General features: G+C 36.6%; 1 protein-coding gene across 1 annotated transcript in view; it reads right to left on the bottom strand.

Moving 5' to 3' along the window:
- Positions 1-18,453, bottom strand: part of CGNL1 (cingulin like 1) — a 204,595-nt gene that overhangs the window by 18,482 nt on the left and 167,660 nt on the right. Inside the window, exons 11-14 of the mRNA XM_044665301.1 lie at positions 16,792-16,944; positions 15,272-15,442; positions 6,806-6,967; positions 1,811-1,900 (exon numbers count right to left, since the gene is read on the bottom strand). Coding sequence (XP_044521236.1) covers positions 1,811-1,900; positions 6,806-6,967; positions 15,272-15,442; positions 16,792-16,944 — 576 coding nt within the window. The remainder of the gene's footprint in view (positions 1-1,810; positions 1,901-6,805; positions 6,968-15,271; positions 15,443-16,791; positions 16,945-18,453) is intronic.

Raw genomic sequence — 18,453 nt, 5'->3', positions numbered from 1 at the left:
AAGAAAGAAAGAAAGAAAGAAAGAAAGAAAGAAAGAAAGAAAGAAAGGAGTAGTATGTGAAGCATTGTATTTCACTTATGTGTATGTGTAGCTAGGTGGTACCGTAGGTACTGTACCAAGCCTGGAGTCAGGAAGAGCTGAATTCAAATATAGCTTCAGACACTTATTAGTTATGTGACCCTGGGTAAATCATTTAATTCTGCCACAGTTTCCTTATCTGGAAAAGGCACTGGAGAGGGAAATGGCAATCCATCCCAGCATCTTTTCCAAGAAAAAACTCTAAAAAAGGGTCATGAAGAGTCAGACATGACTGAAAATTACTAAACAACAAAACAGAAGAGATACAAAATTCAGATGAGACATTGTCCCTAGCCTCATGGACCTTATAGCCTAAGAGATTTTTCTATGACTTAACCACTTATCTAGGTTCTTTAGAAATGTGTACTTTATGCTGCTATAAGGTAATTCTTATGTTCTCTCTTAGTGAAAGATCAATGGTGTCAAACTCAAATAGAAATGAGGCCACTAAACCTGGGGGAGTATATTCACAATAAAAAACAAACACATACTAACATTACCTATGTTCCATTGTATTTTTTATATTTCCCAATTTCATTTTATGCTGGGCAGGAAATAATTGCCCACATATTCAACATCTCTAGCTTAAAGAATTGAGGGCCACTGACTTAAAGTCCAATAGTATAAGCTTTCCTCTATTCAAAGGATTCTTAACCTTAATTCTTAAACATAAGCCCAAATAAACAATTGAAAAATCATATGCTTTCATCAGCATTCTGACTCCAATAATTCTTTCTGTGGAGGTGGATAACATTCTTTGTCCTAAGTCCCTCATAATTGTCTTGGATCATTGTATTGCTGAGAGTAACTAAGTCTATCACAGTTGATCATTCCACAATATTGCTGTTACTGTGTACCATGTTTTCCTGGTTCTGCTTATTTCACTCTGCATCAGTTCATGTAGTTCTTTCCAGCTCTTTCTGAAATCATCCTGTTCATCACCACCACATACCACCATTTGTTCAGCCATTCCCTAATTGATAGACATCCCTTCAATTTCTAATTCTTTGTCATCACAAAAAGAGCAGCTACAAATATTTTTGTACAAGAACCACCCCTTCTGTCCCACCCTTTTTAAAAATCAGTTTGGGATACAGACCTAGTAGTAGTATTACTGGAAAAAGGGTATGCATTGTTTTATAGTCCTTTGGGAATAGTTCCAATTTGCCCATCAGAATGATTGGATCAGTTCACATCCTCACCAGCAATGCATTAGCATTCCAATTTTGCCACATGTCTGCCAACATTGACATTTTCCTTTACTATCATATTGGCCGATCTGATAGGTAGGAGGTGGTATCTCAGAGTTGTTTTAATTCGCATTTCTCTAATCAAGAGAGATTTAGAATATTTTTTCATATGATTATTGATAGCTTTGATTTCTTCATTTGAAAACTGCTCAATCATTTAACCTTAATTCTTAAACAAGAATTCTTAATTCAATACTTAACCTATAAAGATTTGTTTTTTTTTTATATTCTGATAACCAAATTAGTTGGATTTTTGTTTATGGGTTTATTTTTCGTAGTTCTGTGCATTTTATTTTATGCATTTAAAAACATTATTCTGAGAAATGCATAGGTTTCACCAGACTACTAAAGGGAACCGTGATACAAAAAAGATTAAGGATTCCTGCTCTGGCTGATTGTTCATATTTAAACATTTAAATTTTTGGGGGGGGAGGGAGGGGGTTCATTTGTGTTAACTTGACCATTTCCAGCAACTACAGTACCTGTTCCCTGCTCCTGGTGATCCTGTCAGATAACAAATCAGAGTTGTTCCTTTCTTCATCCAGTTCCATTTCTAGCTGAGAAATTTTGTCCTATAAAAGATCAGACATACATAGACCCATTTAGTTTGGGGTTTTACTAGCTGAAAAAGAGGCAGCTGTTATTTGTGTGGGAATAGGGGTAAAGGCGAGACATGTGTGGGAATGGTATCCAAATATCAGGATGAAGGGAGAGGACAGAAGTCTGGAGCTGGGTAGGCTGTGATAGAGGTTTCCTGGTCCCAATGAACCACCAATTTGAAATAGAAGGGCCCATGCATGGCCTAAAGCACTCATCCTGAATTCAGCAAGTATTGCCCAAAGGGAGGAAGAAGCTCTGAATATTTCATTTTGTATAAAATGTACCAGCCTTCCAATTCTTACATTGCTCTTAGGAGCCTCAGAGAAGCCAAGGTCTATGAGTACCTTTGACAACTAAATAATCCTTTCCTTCTAGCAAACTCAAGACAATATTGGATCATGTTTCAAAGTTAACTGATTTTGCCAAATTTGTATTCAAAAACTTATGATGCCAAGTTTCCTGAGTTGGATTTTAGTTACAATTTGTTTTTTTGTTATGAAAAACACACTTCAAAGAAGCTTTGTGAATGGGAAGGAGAAGGACAGGAGAAAATAATGCAAATTTCTATACCCAAAATTACAGGTTTCACATTCACTTATATTCTCTAGTCACCAGTCCATAGTTATTTTAAATGTTTGGATTAAGTTGGAGCCACAGATGCTAGAAAGTAATTGGCAGTCCTGGATTTGGGTTCTGAAATATTTATGGATAAATATTATCCCTGGAAACACCAGAATCTCAAAAGAATATTACAAATAATCCAACTAACAACAGAAAGGCACATAGTGAGTATAAACAGACAAAAGCACATTACTGGCAACGTCTTTCACACAAGTAGTAGGGGTGAAAAAAGAGGATAGAGGAACACCAATAGTGGGAAAAGGAGGTAGGCCAGTCATATATTGAAAATGAAGACTTTCAAGTAGGCATCCCAAATAGAACACTAATACCCCTGAGATAACTTTAAAAAAAAAAAAAAAGGAAAGCCTACCACAGCATTAAGTAGATTTCTCTATGTAGTGTCTGCTGAAAAACATGAACACAGATTGCACATAACATGATAGCATAGATGGGCTAAACTCAGTGCTTAGCACAGTGCCTAGCACACAGTAAGCTTACTGACAGACTGACTGAACAGTAGAAGTACAGTCCATATCAATGAGATTATGATCTATCAAAATACAAAAGTATTATCCCCAGGATGATCAAACTGGTTGGAAAAATTAGAGATTCTTCTTTATGTACAGAAGGTAAAATGCATGTGAGTGGCAAAAGGCCAAGAAATGCCATTACTGGGATCATAAAGCTGCAAAAAACATGTACCAAGGTCATCTTTTGTCACAAGTGTAGCTACCACACATCTGGGAACTCTGTTGCTAAGCATGGAGACCTAGAAGCTAAAGGACCTCAAAGATCAAGCCAGTACTCATTTAATTAGCTTAAGATAGGAATCATCTAGTTACCCAAAGGCTTTATGAATTACACAGAAAATATTCACAATGTAGTTAAGAGATCTTCATAAAACACAGTCTATATTAGTGATGGCGAACCTTTTAGAGGGGCAGATGATATCCTCAGGTGTGCGTGGAGAGGGTGAGGGGAAGAGTCCAACCCTGCATCCCTCTAGCTTTCTAATAATGAACTCTGGTAAACTTTGTGCTGGGGTGACAGTATGCATGCCCACAGATAGGGCTCTGAGTGTCCCCTCTGGCATGTGTGCCATAGGTTCAGCACCACGGGTCTATATAATCACAGCCCACTTCAGTTAACCACATTATTCCCCCTCTAATTGATGAAGAAGTTCTTTGGTGATAATCAATATTCAGCTGCCTAAAAAGTAATGTCTGTATGGTTCTGCTCCTTATGAAAGACATGCAAGGGAAATAGAAGACTAGCTAAGAGTCTGAAAAAGGCAGCTCAGCTAGTTTTCTCATAAGTCAATTCTCTCTATAAGTTCAATTGATTGCCCAGGTACTCCTCTCACTGGTTGGGGACCTTAAGACTGTTCTTTTTGCAATTTAAAATGAATAAAAGAGACCCTCCCTGAAATTTTGCTCAAGTTAAAAAAAACTTAATTCTACTACTACTTCCATTCATCCATCTTGTTATCTATCTAACAATCATATTGAAAAATATTGGTGAAAGCATCTTTATTCAGAAAAGAAATACTATTTTAATTTTCCTAGGATAACCTAAGCTAAAGATAAAGTCCTTTCCAGTGTTTCCATTGCCCATGTGTTAACAAGTATAGTTGGGTTGATTCCTTGGTCTAGGCCAATGAATATTATGCCTATACTCTGAACTGGCTTGCTTATGAGATGGCTATGTGGGGCAAAAGTCATCCAGTTTTTCAATTATCTGAGTGAACATTGCTTCATCTTGCACTTAGTTCTCACATTACTAGAAAATCAGAGTTCTGAGAACAAAAAAATTATCCAGCCAATTAAATTTAGCCTGCCTATCCTTTCTCTTAGGAGAGACTTCTTTTGTTTTTATCTTTGAATTATCAAGCATTTCTTCCCTCCTTCTACCTTCTCTTCTCCCTAAAAAAGAAAATTAAAACCCTTGCATTAAAAACATACAGTTAAGCCAAACAAATTCCTACATTGGCCATGTCCAAACATATAAGTTTCATTCTTCTTTTAGTTCATCAGTCTTCCCTGGTTGGTCATTATATTGATCAGATTTCTCCAAACTTTAGTCTATATCAGTTCATGGAAATCTCAGGTTTCTCTGAAACTATTCCTTTTGTCATTTCTTAAAACACAATACATTCTTCTATTATTATTTTAAAACAACCAGAATTCATGTAGGCTTACTAAGCACTTTACATGTTCTTTCATTTGATCCTAACAATGACCCTATAAGAGAGGTGCTATTACAGGAGAGATATTTTTAAAGAAATAAGTAATATCAGAATTAGTATTCACTAGTTGTGATGTCAGGGTTTCATAGCTATTTTGGAGGAGGAGGGGGGAAATAAATATTTGCACAATAGATTCAAGAATTATATTGCTTGGGCATCTAGGTGGCACAGTAGATAGAGAGCCAGGCCTGGAATCAGAAGGACCTGGGTTCAAATTTGACCTTAGCCACTCCATAGCTGTATGATTCTTGGCAAGTCACTTAACTCTGTTTGTCTGGCCCTTGCCCCTCTGTCTTCAAGTCATCAGTAGGTCAGAAAATAAGGGTTTTATGTATTTTCTTAAAAGAATTAGATTGCCTACACATTCATTCTTTTTCATACTGTTGTTCAGCAACATCTATCTGCCTTTTAAAAATATCTTGACATCCTAACAGTAAATGTGGTCTGAGTTTTATTTTAATTCAATATCTCATTATCATATTGTATAATGCTATTTGGGGGATGGCATTGTTCTAAGAATTGTGTTATTTTAAGTGTGGGTGTGATAATTCTAAGATAACACCTATACAACTGTCAGTATATTATTCTTATTCACATTTTCTGATCTTATTTACACTTTTTTGGTTATTTATTAAGTATTTTGAGTTATCTAAGGGACTTATACCTATTCAGTAAATTAATTTAAGACTTTATTTTCTATTGTCTCATGCTGTTGCCTAAGTGTTTAATGTGATTATTTCTTCTTTTCCTCAAAAGATGGTAAACTCCTTGAGGGAAGGGTCTGAATTAGATGTTTATTTTACAAAGTCCTGTTCCACAAGGTTTAGTACAGTGTTAATTGTATCACAGTGCTCACTGAGTAGTTGGAATATTAAATTATATCACATTTATTATGCTATAAACATCTGCAAAACTGGATTACATGTGAGCAAATTTAGAAATGTGAGCAAAGTTAGAAATAGGAACCAGAAATAAAGTATATGGTGATGTGGAGGATTTTTTGAACTGACTTCTAAGACTGTCTCCAAGGAAATTTACATGAGACTTAAGACATGTTGTTCACATTCTCTGGACCTCAGCTTTGTCATCTCTAAAATGAAGGAGTTATACTTGAGTTGTGTTGGCAAACCTATGATATGCATGCTGGAGGAAGCTGTTCCCTTCCCCCTCCCTCTCCATGTGTGCCTAAGGACATTCCTCACCTCACCTGCCCAGCAGCCCAATAGGAGAACTTCTTCCTTCCCCTGTCTGGGGTAAGGGAGTGGCTCACATGTGTCGTGAGGGTGCAGTTTGGGCACTCAGTCTTTAAAAGGTTCACCATCACAGTACTAGAATATTTATAAGTCCTTTCTGGACTGTCAGTCTATGAATCCCTACCCTCTCACCAGTTTCTTAATCATATAAAGAAATGATACTTCTAAATTCTAGCCATTCAAGAGTGATGAAAAGGAATGATTTTATAGCCTAAAAGCTTAAAATGAAAATCTTCAAAAGCTTCTAAGATCAGGGTCAGCTAGGTAATACAATGGATATGAGCCTAACGTCAAGAGGACTTGACTTCAAATCTGGCCTCAGACACCTCCTAGCTGTGTGACCCTGGGCAAGTCATTTAACCTCAAATGACTAGCCCTTGCTACTTCTCTGCCTTAGATTTGATATTAAGACAGAAGGTAAGGGTTAAAAAAGTTTCAAAGATCTATCCTCTACAGAACATGCCTGCATGCACATGTGTGTGTAGCCTCTAATCCTTTGACCAGGAATAAAACAGTAAAGAGAGTGATTGGCATGGAATTCAGGATGACCTGAGTTCTAATATGACCTCAGATACTAGCTTAATGACCCTGGGCAATTTCACTTAACCTCTGTTTGCTTTAATTTCATCATCTGTAAAATGGGGATAATAATAACACCTAGTTCACAAGGTTGTTGAGAGGAACAAATGAAAAAATACTTGTAAAGAACTTAGCACAGTGCCTGGAACATAGTATTGGTTAGTTGTTATTAAATATACCTCCATTTGTTTGACTTGTCTGCTGCGATCCTCCTTAAGATGACTCTTGGCCTCTAATTCATACTCAAGGTCTTTCAAGGTTTGCTCTAGAAGTTGTCTTTTTGTGAGTGCTTCATCTTGAGCTCTTTGGTAGTCTTGTAATTCCTCCTCCATCAGGTGCATCTGCAGGGAGAAAGAGATGGTCAGTAACTTGTAGATAAGATAAAAATTCTGGTAGACAATGAGATTCCTGGGAAGCTGATGGAAGAATTGAGTTCTGGTCATAAAGACAGAAACACTGTTCAAACTTATCCTGGGCCACTTGTTCCTCAGGCTACAAATGTTACTTTGTTTGGTCTAGTGCCTAAGGGACTTCTGTGGACAACTATGAACAGAGGCAGCTGGTGGCATAGTGGATAGAGCACTGGACTTGGAGTCAGGAAAACTTAAGTTCAAATCTGCAGTCTCAGAGAATTACTAGTTATGTGACTCTAGGAAAGTTGCTTAACTTATCTCTGATTCAAGTTTCCTCAATTCTAAAACAGATAATAACAGCACCTTACCCTTCAAGGTTGCTGTGAAGATCAAATGAAATAATATTAGCAACGAGTTTTGCCAAACTTATTTTTAACAGTATGTAGAAGAAAAAAATACAAATGAAACACTTTTTAAATCACAAAAGAAAGCAAAGGGGAATATAGGTAAGGAGGTTATTTTGTTACCCTCAGGCTAAATCTAATATTAGTGTACAATCCTAGTTTTCTGTTCTTTCTATGCAGCAATGTTTATATTTGCTGATGTTTAAGCTTATAATAAAAATGGAAACAAATTAAAAATCAGTATATGGATAGAACTTTTGATAGTTGAATCTCTTTTGATGAAATAATTATCTTATCCTCTCATAGAGAAGGAGAGATAAATCCCACCAATACTTTGAAGTTCATGCAGCACTTTGATTGTATCTCTTTGATTGTTGGCATAGGATTGAAGGCTGGAAGGCACCTTAAACATCAACTAGTCCAACCTCTATTCTGTGAGAGGAGGAAAGACATTCAGATTTAAGTGACTTGCCCAAGACAGTTCAGAGAGTAACAGAGCCAGACTTAACACATAGCCTCCACATCCAAATCCAATACTCTTTCCACTTTATTACATTGTTCCCTGTTTTATCACGGTTATTTGTGTCCTACTAGACTAACGGCTCTTAACCTTTTGGGCTGTAGGGGGAGAAAGGGGAGTGAACCTATCTGTTAGTCTGGTGAAGGCCCCTTTTCAGAAAAGATTTTAAATGTATACAGCAAAATATGTAGGATTTCAAAGGAAACCAATTATATTGAAATATAATTGCCATAATGTAAGCTTCATGCAGGCAGAGATATTATGTTTTCTAAACCTCCGTATCAACTCCAGTTTCTTGCTAGCACAGTGCTTACAATATAGTGGATGCCAAGTATGTTTCTTGAATTGAACATCATGCTTGAAGTCAGCCATCAACACAAATCAATCTTTTTACGGAGAGATTCCCCAACACATTCCAAAAATGGATGAGGGAGGCTACCAAAGTAAGTTGTGCATTAACTTTCACAAGAAATGTCTAAAGCCCAAAGGGTATGAGACACAGTCTTTTTGGTCAGTCTGTATTACCTTCCCCTGACACTACCTCCCTCCACCTTGGCCACTGTATGTTAAGAAGAAAAAGTAGAGAATAGATTCCCTTGCTGCTCAATGAACTTGGGAGAAAACTGAGGTGAGAGGAGCAAAATATTTCACTTCATTATTCTTTCCCTCTACCCATCAATGTGCTTAAGTGTTCCTGAGCCCTGGGATGTGGTAGGAGGATGGGGGACAGGGGTGAGAACAAAAATATATAGCTACATTCACTATGACTACAACTTCTATTAGTATTACAACAACTACTACTATTATTACTACTACTATCACACCCTCACCCTTATTCTTTTCTACTACTACCATCATTACCACTACTGTCACAACTACTATAAAATCACTACTATCACTGCCACTACTACTACTGCTCTTTATTACATTATTATTATTGATGATGATGTTGACAGCATGGCATAACGGATAGAACCAATTTGGGCATTAAGGAGACCTGGGTTCAAGTTCTGATTCTTAACATACTGGCTATGTAACCATGGACAATTCACTTAACATATCACCGCCTCATGTAACTCATATTGTAAACTGCAGAGAAGGTATAGAGCTGCTTTGGTACTGGTGAAGGGGAATCTCCCCAAAGGGATGATATTATAGGAACTGTCCAAAAAATACATGTCTATACTATACAACTTTAAGGTTACAAAACACATTCCTGACAACAAAACTGGGAAGTAGGTAATGTAAGTACTTTATGAACTGAGACTCAGCATGGTCACACTGCTAGGAAGGATTATGATGTGAGATGATTTCCATGACACCACAAAGTCTCCCTTGCCTCACACTCATCTCCCAGTGGCCTAACCATTGCCCAAAACATCACCATTATGTAGCCATTCTTCTGAAGGCCTTTCCCAATTCTCCCAGCTGCTTTCCCTTTCAAACTACCTTTACCTACACAAAATATTTTGTATGTGATTTACGTGTTGTCTCCCTCAATACAATGTGAGCTCCCTGAGAGTGGCTATAGTGCTTTCTGCCTTTCTTTGTACTCCTAGTGCTGAAATACAGTGCGTGGAATATAATAGTTGCTTAATAAATATTTGTTGACTGACTTCTGACTCTGGATTAAGGCTTTCAATCTCCAGATTCCTCTAGAGGGGTGATCTATAAAACTAGTATCAATATTTAACAACAGAATGGGGACCTGGATCAGATTAATGTCTTAATGTGAGGAAGAAGCTATCAGTTAGGTTTTTTTTGGAATGGGGCAGATGAGAGACATGCCTAGAAGATGGGAAGGCAATAAGGTTCTCAGATAGCCAAGGGATAGCATTAGGCCCCTGGATATAAAGAATAAAAGATGAAGCTAAGAAATGGAAATTGGAGAATGTCAAAGATAATTTATGTCAGGGTTATGTTTCAGTAGGATCATCTTTGGGGGATAGATCAAGCTGAATCATCTTCAATTCTGTAGTCCCTTCCTTCCAGAACTCTAACCCTCTCCTCACAACACAGAGATTTACTAACCTTCCTCTTTTTGTACTTAATACTTCAAAGTCAAATGGACCAATCATTACTTTACCTCTCTGGGTTAATTTTCCTCATTTACAAAATAAATGGGGCAAGGCGACTTCTAAGGTTTCTTCCAGTCTAAAATCCCAGGATGGTCAAGTGGAAAGAACATTTGTTCTGGAGTCAGAGTGTCTGCTTTCAAATCCTGATATTCACTGTGGGCAAATCACTTATACACACCATAGACCTCATTTTCTGTGTCTACAATAAAGTGGCTGAACTACCTAATCTGAAATTCCTTCTAGTTCAAAATCTGTAAACTTATTATCTTTCTACAAGATGCTAAGAAATAATAGCCTATGAAAATATTATCCAAAACAACACTGAGCAAGAAGTCATAAAAATGCAAATTAAATTTTAAAAAACAAGTTATCTAGAAGTTAATGGCTAGCTAGGCACTCCAACTTCCTTCAAGAAAATGCCAAGTATGGTCTTCAAATGCCAGTCATTTACAATAATTTTTTTGCCCACAAGATGGCACTGAACCAGCAGTTTAGAAAAGGAATCCAAAAGTCTGCTAAGCAGGGACCACTTCCCAGTGATAAGAAATGAACTGGCTCTAGAAAGAGAATAAGGTACTCCCCTAGAGACAGTCCCCTCTACCCAAAACATACCACTTTGCCTCTATCTCACAGCCTGATCCTAGTAGCCTTGGCCTAAATTCATCCCCAAATGGTATGTTTTCAAATATAAGGAGAATTTGAAAAAAAAAATATTAAAGGTATGCAGAATTTATGCTAAAGATAATAAGAAAATATTATTGTATGGTCTTATATGCTACATATGATAGTCCTAAGAAGTTTACTATTTGTTTCTTGTTTTCTCCACTTAAGGAAGAGATGTGAGGAAGGGGAAATAGTTTTTTGTTTGTCAAAAAATGTTTCCTGTAAGAATTATTAGTTAAAAAATACTATAATTTGGAAAAAAATCCATACCTCTATAACAAAGGGTTTTTTCCTTTTTTGTTAGACACGTCTTTATGTTACCTATTTATAGACTCTAGCAGCACATTTCACTTGATAGTTATTTAATAAATATGTGGAAACTGACCAACAGGAAAGAAAAACTTAAAAGTTTTTCAACATCACAGCTATGACAAATAAAATGAGAGAAAATTTTAATTTTAATGTCTTTACTGTTCATTTTGAGGATATAAATTGGTCAACCATTTCCCTTTGCCAAGATATATATTTTTTAAACCCTTACCTTCCGTCTTGGAGTCAATACTGTGTATTGGTAAGGGTAGGTGGTAAGGGTAGGCAATGGGGGTCAAGTGACTTGCCCAGGGTCACACAGCTGGGAAGTGTCTTGAGGTCACATTTGAACCCAGGACCTCCCGTCTCTAGGCCTGGCTCTCAATCCACTGAGCTACCCAGCTGCTCCCTTCTAAGCTATATATATTAAGAGAAAAAAGCTGTGTAAAAGAGTATTTATCCTAAGATAATTTCTTCTCTAAGCAGAGCCACAGATCCTCCTCCTTTTTCAGAGATTTAACAGATTCTCAACAAAAGAAATAAAATATAATTTCCAAGCCTTTGTGAAGAAAAAGACAATTAACAAAGGGAATATGTCAAAGTTTTTCCAAGATCTAGTGTGTGTGTGTGTGTGTGTGTGTGTGTGTGTGTGTGTGTGTGTGTGAAGTCCTTATTTATTTATCCATTTAATTTCAAATAGCTCTGCTACTGCAGCTTGGCATTTGGATTGAAGGTGATATTTGAAAAGCTTCTATACCAGGTTAGGGTGTTCCCAGCATCTACTATTGAACTCACAGCAGGTTCTTGTTTCTGCATTTAGAATAGCTAACAACACTCCCTTCTGTTGGTTCTCACTGCTTTAGTAAACATTACTAGTTCCTTTTTGGAACCAACAACAGCCAATTTGAAGCACATTCAAGGGGCTTGGGATGTTGAATTCATGTTACTGACAGAAGATGCCCAATTATGTGCTTGTTTTCTCCCTAAAACCAGAAGAATAATTTACAGTTTACTCTCAATATTATAAAAACAAACAATTCTAAAAGGCTAAGAACTGATTAACAATGATCAGCTCCAGATAAAGAAGGTGGCACCAGTGGATAGAGAACCAGACCTAGAGGTGGGACGTCCTAGATTCAAATCTGGTCTCAGATATTTCCTAACTGTGTGATCTTGCACAAGTCACTTAACCCCCATTGCTTCTACTTTATCACTCTTCTGCTCTGGAACCATTATACAGTATTGATTCTAAAACAGAAGGGAAAGGATTAAAAAACAAAAAAGAATGTAGGCACTTTGTGAGAGATGATGGACTAATATTCAGAATATGAAACACATTTTTGGATGTCACCCATTTGGGAATTTCTTTTGCTTGACTGTGCTTGTAATACACAGGTTCTTTATTTCTATCCCTTTTTTTCAGGGAATAGGAAGAGTGAGAGAGAGGAAAGAGGAATGCTTGAGAACTGTTGGCTTAAAAAATTAATTAATTAAAAAGAACAACATTAAAAAAAATGGGCAGATTATGAATGCCCAGGTGAAAAACGTGAGAATATTTCCTTCTTTTTCTGTGGAAATGAAAACAAAACATGCCAAGGGCCTGATTTCATTGGTGTTAAGAATTATCCTACCAACACAAATTATAGCCTAGCTGTAATTTGGTCTTAAAAAGCTGCCTGAGGCTCAGAGAGATTGAATGCCTTGCCTGTGGTCACACAGCTGGTAGGTGTCAGAGGCCAGAGGCTGGATTTAAAGGCAGGTATTTCTGACTCCAAATGCAACACTCTATCCACAGTGCTATACCACCTTAGAAATAAAAATTGTATTCAAAAATACTAGAGAGAATTTTAACACCTGTATATGAGTCTCACCATAGCAACTTCAAACCTCATCACACATTTATGTGAGTCTGAGTGATTGGGAATCCTGTTATCAAGCTCCTTTAAGATCTGATGAGTTCTTCAAAGGTTCATTTTTTAAAGGACTGCATTTTTTTCCAACCTCCTTAGCATTTACTCATGGGGCCAACTTTCTTTTTCTTTTAATCATTAAGTGCCAAGTTTATTTTTTTTTAAGTAAAGGTTTCTTTTCCTATAAAGTTTTTAAGAGGAGGGTAAGAGGGAAGACAGAGAGGAGGAGGGGAAAAGAGAGAGGGAAAGAGAAACAGTGGAGGGAAGGAGAGAGGGGGTGGGGAAAAGACAGAAAGAGAGAGAGAGAGAGAAATTTTTGCTCTTGAAAATCTGGAGAGCACTTGGGGGTGCTTAAGGAAAGTTCCTATAGAATCATGCTGGCATGGTAGGAGTCTTCCACTCACTAGCTATGAGACTTTGAACAAGTCACTTCACCTTACTCGGTCTCAAATCCTTGATCCGTAAAATGAGAACATTGGCCCAGATCAGTGGCTCTCAAACTGTGGGCCCCAGACTCTCAGGGACCATGAAGTTATTGCAAGGGTTCTATCAACTATTTGCTCACAAAGTATTGTCATTTGGGTTTTATTTGACTCCAACAAAAGGGTGCATAAGGGGTTTTGTATTAAGTGTTTTATATTATCAATGCTTCATTTGTGCCTAATAGAAGCAAGGGAGGGAGAGAGTGTTTTCTGGCCTTTGGAATGAAATATGACCAGTTTTTTCAAAGTGGCTTTTCTTTATGTTTTTTTCCCCCAATGAATTGATACAAAAAGTGCAATTGCCATGATGTGGAAGTCCAAGAAAATCTTTGATGTGGAAAAGGGAATTCCTCAAAAAATATTCCAACGAGGTTTACAACTACTGAACTACAGATGACCTCTAAAATTTCTCTCACCCTCCAATTCTACTTTAAAAAGTCTTCTAGAACTAGAAGGGAACTCCTGTAGCCTGATCCAATATCTCTTCCATTAAAGACATTCAAGAGCTTTTAGAATCTTGTATATGTGGCATCTCTGATGACACTAGGCCAGGCCACGTGGCCGTAGGAAGTTAATTTGTTTGGTTCAGGTGTGTCCTATTGTGCTTAATATTGTTTTCCCAAAAAAGTGAGGTGTTTGGAGATTTGTATGTATATGTGAGTGTAGTGTGTAACTAGTATTCCTGATTTGTTTGCATTTCAATATTTAATACCAGACTGCTTCAGTGATTTCAGTGATTTGCCCCCTGCTTTTTTCAAACAAAATCTTGTGTTTTAAAGAACTGAAAGGCAAAAAAGTAACGATAGCTGCAACACAAGCCAGGAGTTGAACCAGAACTAGACTCTTAAGTGGAACCTTGAATTGTATATTTTGCCAGATGAAAAAAGGTTGTATATTTGAGGCTCTGAATTACACTTGTATTAACAATTGACATTAAAATATCATCTCGGGACTGGCAAAGTAGTGTATACACATTAATGTATTCAATCTAAATAATTAGCGATGATAATAATTAATAATGATGATGGCCAACTTAGCACCTTCCATATGTCAGGCACTTTGCTAAATAATTTATCATTATTATCTCATTTGATCTTCACAACAACTCTTTTAGGAAAGTGCTATTATTGTTCTAATCTTACAGATGAGGAAACTGAGGTAAACAGAGGTACAGTAACTTGCCCTGGGTCACACAGCTAGAAAAGTCTCTGAGGCTGCATTTGAAGTCAAGTTTTCCTGACTAAAGGCCCAGCACTCTATCCACAACCTGACTTAACTGCCCTTAAAATTCCACAATGCAAATGCTACAGGTATAATTAATTCACTTTAATTTGTGGCTGAGGAAACTGAGGCAGAAAGAAATTAAGTAACTTGCATAGAATAATACAAGAAGGTACAATTAAAATCTAGATTTTCCTGATTCCAAGTCCCATACTCAGTCCTAGAGATTATTTTGTTTTTGTCTTTGTACTGTACCTCCTAGAACATTTAAATTGGTGCTTAAAAAATGCTTATTGGAGGCAAACTAGGAGGCTCAATGGATAGAAAGCTGGAGATTGGAGGTCTGTGATCCTGAGCAAATCACTTAAGCCCAATTGCCTAGACTTCATCATTCTTCTGCTTTGGAACTGATCCTTAGTATTGATTCTAAGACAGAAAATAAGAATTAAAAAAAATGTTTATTGGATAAAATGGAATTATCCATTGTTTTTCAGCTTCAATCATGACAAAATATTTTGCCTTTGAATACTAAAAATTTATGACTTATATAAGCATCAGAGTACGAGACTAAAGTTTTAGCCTCAAGAACAATCTTCAGAGCTTACCCCAAAGTAGCACATCAATGACAAAAAGATCCATCATTTTGAGACATGGGTAGCATATTTCTGATTCAGAGGTTAACTATGGGAACCAACCAGCCATTACCTCATCTTGCATTTTTACAGCTGTCAGGCGAGACTTTTCTGCCTCCATGGTTTTTTCCTTTAACTGTCTCTGCATTTCGGCAAGCTCTCTGCGATTTTTCTCCTTGTACTCATCCAGCTGGTTCTGGAGTTCCAGAGTTGATGTCCGTGAAACTTCCACAATATCAGCCATCTAGAGGAAAATATACACATGAATAAATGAAAAGATAAATTTATTAAGCACTTGTTACATACTAGGGATATCAAAATAAAGAAGCATGATAGACCTGCCCTTAAGGAGCTTACATTCTAACAGAGGAAGTTAAGGTATAAAGAAGAGCTAGAGTTTGAAGGAGGGGAGGGGTTATGGGGTTGTGGGAAATGGGAGATGGCATGGTTTAGAAATGGCTGGTAAGAGGCATGGTGGCTGGGTTCCATGTAAGATTAGGGAAAAGTTTATTTGTCAGAGATGATAGTCAGTCCCAAAGACAGTCTGAGTCCCAATCAGAGGATACAGATAAAGCCTATTTCATAGAGCTAGAAATCTAGCTTTTTGCTCCTGTTCTACCTAAGGAATGTCATACCAAGGAGAATAAATGGTACAGTGGGAAAAAAATAAACAAACCCAAGACTTGGCATAAAAAACCCAGCTTAGTCCCATACCAACTTTGTGTCCTTGGAAAAGTCAATGCCCTCTTTGGTCTGGTTTTCTCATCAATTAAATTAGAATTTTGACTATATCCTCTTGGAGGTCCCTTCTAGCCCCAAATCCTCTGATTTGATATACTGCTGAATTTACCTTGCCCTTCCATAGAGGACAATTCTTTTTTATCTAAAGACTTTACAAAGAGCCTGGGGGCAGAGGTTAACACTACAGGTTGAAGGTCACCCTCTTTGAAGAAAAAAATTTCTTTTGATGTAATCCTCTGAAGGACATCTGCTTGGTTCATTTTGTACAGCTCTGATGATGAATACACTTCAACTCATTAAAAAATGACCTATTCAGGGCTGAAGTCTTACCTATGTATACAGAACCCATGTGACAAGACCATTCTTAAAACAAGCAGAGCTGTTATCTCAAAAAAAAAATGCTAGTCTCAGAGATTTAAAAAAAAAAAAAAAGACTTGGAGTTCACTTAACCCCAAATCTGTATGTTTTGAACTAGGAAACTAAGGAAGATGAAGGAATGAGAAGGCATAGGGAAAGTGTAGCAGACAAAAGTGACGATGTACTTATTTCTCATGAGTTAAACCTCATATTTGAAGCTAATGATTTTTTTTTTAGTTTAACTCTCCAGGTTATCCTGTATATATCTTGTTTTACATAATTACTTGCAAAAACTCTCCTATTTGAATATAAGTTCCTTGAGGACAGATACTGTTTTTGTCATTCTTTGTATTATCCTAGAGCTTAGTACAGTACCTCAAACACAACAGGTACTTAATAAAGGTCTGTTAATTTGGCTTGACTTGAAAGGTTTTTATCATATAGTTCTCACTCATCTCCTTAGCACTTCCTTCCTACCTTGCAGGCCTCCTTACCTCCTTGTGCAGTTTCTCAATGGTCTTGTCCAGTTGCCATCGTTCATTTTCCATTTCATTCTTCAGCCTTCTTAACTGTTCCTTCTGTTCTGTTTCATCTTGTAACTTCTCAGAAAGATGTTGCTGCTCCTGTGTGGCCTGGTTGAGATTTTTCTATAAATGGGATAGGGGACAGAGTAGAGATGGTTAGAGGGACAAAATGCAACTTTGTTAACAACTGATGGTACAGGGGATTTTTCACAAATACCATAAGGCACTGAATCAGTGAAAAAGAAGTAGGTAAAGGTTAGGCTCATTCTCATTTCAATATTTCAAGAATCTATAATTTCAGCAGAATGGGCATTCCTTTCATGTCATTCCTTTCATGGACTCAGGGAACTAAAAAATGTCATTATCCTGAAGCCAATCTAGTGAGGAACCTCTTGTAACTTAGCTAAGCTTGACTGGAGATGATACTCAAACTTTAAAAAAAATTTTTTTAAATTCAAAGATATTTATTTTCCCAATTACATGTAATAATAATTTTCAACATACACTATGCAAAATTATAAGACCCAAAATGTCTCTTCCTCTCCAGCAACTCAAGAGAGGGTAAGCAATTTGATCTTGGCCATACTCGTATTATCATGAAAACACATTTCCATATTAGTTGTTGCTGCAAGAGCACTCATACAAAAGCAAACCCCATCCCCCAAAAATCATAAATACACTGATATGAAAAATAGTATGCTTTGATCCATATCCATCCAACTGCAACAGTTCTTTCTATGAAAGTGGATAGCATTTCCCATGACAAGTCTCTCGGGATTATCCCAGATCATTGTGCACTCACTCTTACCTGGACCTATAGTAAAAGTGGTTCTAGGTATACAAGTCTGGCCACATCTTTTCCTCTTTTCCTCTCCAATGAGGCATCTCTCTAGGACTTTGGATGGCTATTTCATATTATTTATTTATCATAAAATATATATTTATATTTTTATATTTACAAAGAAGATATTTTACACACACACATTCTCTTTCATTCACTCATATAACATTGATATATTAATGTATTTTTATAACAAATATATGTAATTTTATACATTTATGTATACCCACATATGTTATTAAGCTTTTAATAAGAAAACTCTACTAAGACTTTTGGGATCCCCTATATACATCATATATACTAATCTAATTTTTTCTTGTTGTTGGTTTTTAAAGACACTCTACTCATTTTACTACTTGTTTTATTTTCCAAATCAGTGGCCAAATGGGGAGAGAAGAGAGATTAATTTTCAAAATTAGTTTTTTACTTTGAATTTGAAAATATATTCATGGTGGCACAGAAAAACCACAGAAATGAAGGAAAAGTAAGGAGAGATACTTGTATCATGATTTGCTAGGAATTAGTTTTTAAATACAAGAGACCAAGGGATAGATAACAATTGATGTTAAAATATCACATCAGACTTTTCAAATTGTTGGTTGGTTTTATTATACTGTTCCTCTTTCCTTTTTTTTTTTTTTTGCAGTAGTTTTTAACCTTGAGGTCCCTGATTTTGTTTTTATGTATTCCCATATAATTGATTTCCTTTTTAATCCCATTTTATACATTTAAAAACATTATTCTGAGAGAAAGGTCGAAGGACTAAGGAACCAAAGAAAAGTTTTAAAACT

This window comes from Gracilinanus agilis, chromosome 2 (genome assembly GCF_016433145.1).
Source record: "Gracilinanus agilis isolate LMUSP501 chromosome 2, AgileGrace, whole genome shotgun sequence".
Classification (NCBI taxonomy): domain Eukaryota; kingdom Metazoa; phylum Chordata; class Mammalia; order Didelphimorphia; family Didelphidae; genus Gracilinanus; species Gracilinanus agilis.
This window is presented reverse-complemented; position numbering and strand designations above follow the sequence as displayed.